General features: G+C 39.2%; 1 protein-coding gene across 1 annotated transcript; it reads right to left on the reverse strand.

Annotated features, from left to right (window-relative positions):
- Window positions 1-2,096: 2,096 nt before the first annotated feature.
- Window positions 2,097-4,696, reverse strand: LOC311000598 (L-rhamnose-binding lectin CSL2-like; the record flags this gene model as incomplete). Its single annotated transcript, XM_083991337.1, has 7 exons — window positions 2,097-2,210; window positions 2,352-2,436; window positions 2,559-2,688; window positions 2,856-2,965; window positions 3,724-3,859; window positions 4,546-4,608; window positions 4,690-4,696. 7 exons carry the CDS (start codon window positions 4,694-4,696, stop codon window positions 2,097-2,099), a joined length of 645 nt encoding a protein of 214 aa, XP_083847463.1.
- Window positions 4,697-4,938: the final 242 nt, after the last annotated feature.

Here is a 4,938-nt window from a genome sequence, read left to right on the forward strand (position 1 = left end):
AAAACCTTTTTTGAGAAGTTCTACCACAGGATAAATATTGTTTATGATTTTGACTTTGAAGTGTGTTTCTTCTTCTTCTTTAGGTAAAATAGGCCATTTGGTAAATTTAGAGTAAATGTACTCGCCAAATAATCCCTCTGTTAGAATCATGATTATGGTTTTCAAATTTCAGATGACATTGTCCTATCAGTAAATTTGGTTGTACTGATGAGGAATTATTAGATATCATAAAAATTTTAATCAAGTGAATCAGAGGCAGTGGAATCAGTTTACAAAATTTGTTATATTCTCTTTGAGAACTGCTTGGATTGTAGTTTTCTGTAAAGTCACCCAATTATCATCCATTAAATCTGTTACATATAATGTCTGTCAAACCAATCACTCTTAAAGATTGATAGATTGTAATTACTCTGTTGTTCCATGGTTGAATAGAAAAATTGTGGGTAAAATAATATTTTTTTAAGTATATTTTTTTGGGGGCTGTTTATTGCCTTTAATTGATAGCACAGTGGACAGAGAGACAGGAAATGGGGAGGCAGAGAGGGGGAATGACATGCAGGAAAGGGCTGCCTGAAGAAATTGTGAGTAAATATCATTTTTACAAAACTGCAGCTTTATCTGGATCCTGCTCACTATTATATCAAACAAAGACCTGGGATTGTGGAACCACATGGGGTTTGGTTGTGACAGACAAAATTGTATCCAGTTAATTTTAAATCATAGATTCAAATTCTGGAGCTTTGATACCACCTAACTGTGTTGGCTTTATGTATATTTTTTGAGGAAATAGGAAGTGACAGGGATAAATCAGTTTGGAAATACCTTCATGAACTAAACAATGTTGTTGCATGTGTTTCTGACCTCTGAGATCCACATCTCGGCCATGTAACAGCCGTACACCTCTTAGTTACACACCAGTTGGACATGTGTAGAATTCCTCCGATGGGCCTGGTCCAGGATCCTGATCACTGTCCCAAACACATCAACTGTCTCCTTCCGACCTGTAGAACCAGTGTCTCCGCTCAGAGCTCCTCAGCCTGTCCCTCAGCCTGGGACGGGTCCTTACAGCACACAAGTTAAACGAACTATCAACATCATATTGTTGATACATATGCACTATAGGTACCTGACTACTCACATGCAAAATCTGAGCAGGATCTGAGCTGCCCTTCAGAAGCAAGACAGGTTCATTAGGCCATCATCAGGTGAAATTTACCAAACCTTCCTAGCCATCAGCTGTTTCTGAGTTTATGGGATGCATCACTTTATTCATTGATTTCATCCCTTCTGCTTTTACAAAAGTTACACAACAGTCCATTTCATGAATCAGATACCCTGAAGATAAAAAAAAACTCTTGCTCTACCTCAGGCGGGGGAACCTCAACACCTGAGGGTCCCTCCTGCTGGACTAATAGAAAGAGAGAGCGGTACAATAATGTGCGATGTTCAGATTAGGTTTATTAGTGTATCGTTTAACAGACAGAGGCAAGAGAGGAAACTTTGTATGAGGCATAGAACTACAACTAAATGCAATGCACTCAACTGATTGCAGTGTAAAAATACACTACTCACAAAAAGTTAGGGATGTTTGGCTTTTGGATTAAATTTCAGAATGCACCTAAAATGCACTATAACCTTTACAGGTGAACTTAATTTAACCATCTCTAAACTTTTGAATGCACATGTTTCAGTCCTTATTGAATAACATGCTGCTCTCTAACAAGGTGATGAACCACATCACATCCCCCTCTTCTCTCTGTCCCTTCTCTCCATGTTCACATGTTGACATCATGAAACCAAGACAACACTTTGATCAAATTGATCAAGTTATTGAGACATTGAGATATTTGTTGTGCTATAGCCACCACTGTTGTTAGCTTTTGTTTGAAATAAAGAAATTACCATTGCATCCTTCTACTTAAAAGGCCTGCTTTCATGATAGAATATCACTGTAGCATGAACTTTTTATAGGGATATTCTTCTCAAATAACCCCAACTTTTTGTGAGTAGTGTATACAAAATAGACCCAGATTTAGAAACAAAGATCATATATGGTGCCTCTCATTTATATCGGCACTAAACATAAAACCTCCACCCTACATTGGAATGTGATCAGCTTCATTGATTTTCTGATTAAAACCCACACTTCTGCTGTTATTGAGCATGCATTGAGGATATTTCCTGATGTCAATGTGTTGTTCAAACAGGTTCTGCAAGAAAACAGAACACATTCATTAAGAATATAAATGTAACTTAATAACTATTGGCACATTATAATCATAATTACTGATAATTATCTCTCTGTCAAAATGTGGCCTCAATAATAACTTACAGTGACAAAGATAACCCACATCCAGGTACTTGTATGTGCCCTGACAGGGGTCTCCATGCAGTGAGTTGCTCGCTGTGATGATGCAGCTGTTCTTCCCATTACATCTGTGGATACAGAGTGATGAGATGTGAGTAAATGAAAGTTAACTACCTTAAGATATCAAATCAACAAAGAATGGATAACTGCACCTTCGAACCACGTCGATCAGGACCAAACCACACTCAACATTTTGAAACTCAGCGACAGGACGTTGGAAAGTGCATGTTGTCCCGTCACCACGTCCATAATCAGCTCTGTAGACATGTATTTCCTGGCCTTCATCTGAGAGGAAGAGGAGGAGAAGTAGATGAAGAACACTGAAATGATGTGATAATGATGTGTATTCATAGAGAAAGTGGTCTTACCACAGGACAGGTGTGCTGAGGAACGCTCACAAACAGCAACGTCATCTGTAACATGAAGCAGATTAGACTTCACTCTACTGAAGGCTCAGTCAGTGAGGTCATGCAGATGTGATACTGACTTGGTTTGATACAGGTGTAGTTGGTATCCAGGTACTTGTAGGTGCCGTAGCAGGGATCTTGATAATGGAGGAGATCTATGTTTACTTCACACACTGTATTGCCATTACACCTACACACACAAACACAGAAATTAATGCTCCTTTGGCTAATACCAGAGATGGTTCTGTTGTACCCACGGTGCTTAATCTGGATGATTCACAAAGAAGTCTGGTGTATATTGTTTAGTGTTGGGCTTGGTGGAGGTCTGTGCTCCCTGAATGCATATTATGACCTCGGATGGACGTGTAAAGCCGCACAAATTCTAATTCTAATTCTTTATTTAACATGTAGAATCACCATGCAACATGGTCACACTTTACAATTTACAATAAAATAGTGCATGAAGCAAACATAACAAGACAATAAAAAATATGAATTAACCAAACGAGTTTAGAAGCATCAGAAAAGAACAACGATGATGATAGATATTAAAAGAAAGAAAGACAACCTAGGATTGGTTGTAATGAGATGAATAAAGGTGGGTCTTATGTCTTGATTTAAAAATGTAACTGGGAACTATTTTAATTTGTGGAAAATGGGCAGAATATGTCTCCTTTAAAAATTCTGACTTGGTGATGGCCTTGATGTACGACTGAAAGGTAAGATGAGGATCAAAAATTACTCCAAGGTTTGAAGATCAGGAACAAGAAGAACTGATTGTGGCAGGCTGCATAAGGGCAAGAAATGGTGGAGAGGGGTCAAAATGACCGTGTTTATTAGTGTAAAGATAATCTGTCATTTTACCCTCAGATATCCGCAGCTCCAGGTGTCAACATCTGTCTTTTTATCTAAAAGCTGTAGACATTTAGGATGTCTCTGGTGGTTTACCTGTCCCTGAGGTGATCCAAAGTCCTATACAGAGAGCACACTGTGTTAGAGACCTCCTCTGGAGGACGTCCTTCGCTGCAGGTCTCTGTGTCAGCTCGTCCATACAGAGCCGTCTCCACACTGATCACTCCATGGGCTGTTACAGAAAAGAGACAAAGTCTTCACCTTACTCTGTTCTGTGCCGTGACATAAAGCATGCTGGGTGCATTGTGTAAATAAAACCAAATGAAATTGACTTGTGCTGGGGTTCTGTTGGTTTGTTCCGACCAGTCAGTGAGTGATGGTTAGTGACAGAGCTGTCCCACCAGCACCACAACTGATCACCAAGAGCAAATCAACACTCAGTCAGATTTCTGCAGCAAGTCGTCATGACCCATAGTTATGTTTTGTTGTTAGGTGACATCTAGTGGCTGTAGTGATTACAACAGAAGCAACAGGAATGTATTTTGTTGTGGATTCGTTTTAAAATGTAAATCATCTTCATCCAAACAACTGGTCACTCAGTCTCAGAAACCACCAGCATCCAGGCTGTCACACCTTAAAACATACATGACTCAACTGTGCAGTCGGTTCATCACAAAATATCACAAACTAGAAACAGCAGAGGCAATTGTAGTGTTAGAAAGCATTAACTTAACCATTGATACACCCACAGTGTCTATACCATCATGTCCAAATGTCTCTGTTCCCATCTGTCCAGACTCAAACACAACAAGAGTTGTCATACTAAAACAAGGCCAGGGTTCAGAGACTCCACAGTACTGTGGGAGCTAAAAGGGAGATGTAGGAAAACAGATGCTGTTAGTTAGAGTTAAGCCATACCACAGCGTAGACGTTGGACATTCTTGCTGTCGCCACAGGTGATGATTCTTTCTGAGGAAACATCTAAAAACACAAATGAGAAAGCATGAGTAAAACTGTGTTGGAGACATATGTGAGAATATGTAAGTCTCTTTTTATATTTACCTGTCATCATGACCAAAAAGGTCGCTGCAAGCACTGAAAAAGAAAACTCACTGTCAAACAGAGCTCCTGTGTACCACAAATAAAACCTCAACATCACCTCAAACCTTTAAAAAGCCAATCAAAGAAGTCTTTAGAAGTTATAAAACACCTCACATTTCTCCTGGGCTTTATTTGAAGTGTATATTTTTTCATTTTAAGAACCAAAATCCATCTCAGTGTAGTTTTCCATCTCCTCTCTAAGCATATCTC

The sequence above is a fragment of the Trachurus trachurus genome (assembly GCF_905171665.1).
Source record: "Trachurus trachurus genome assembly, chromosome: 17".
Lineage (NCBI taxonomy): Eukaryota > Metazoa > Chordata > Actinopteri > Carangiformes > Carangidae > Trachurus > Trachurus trachurus.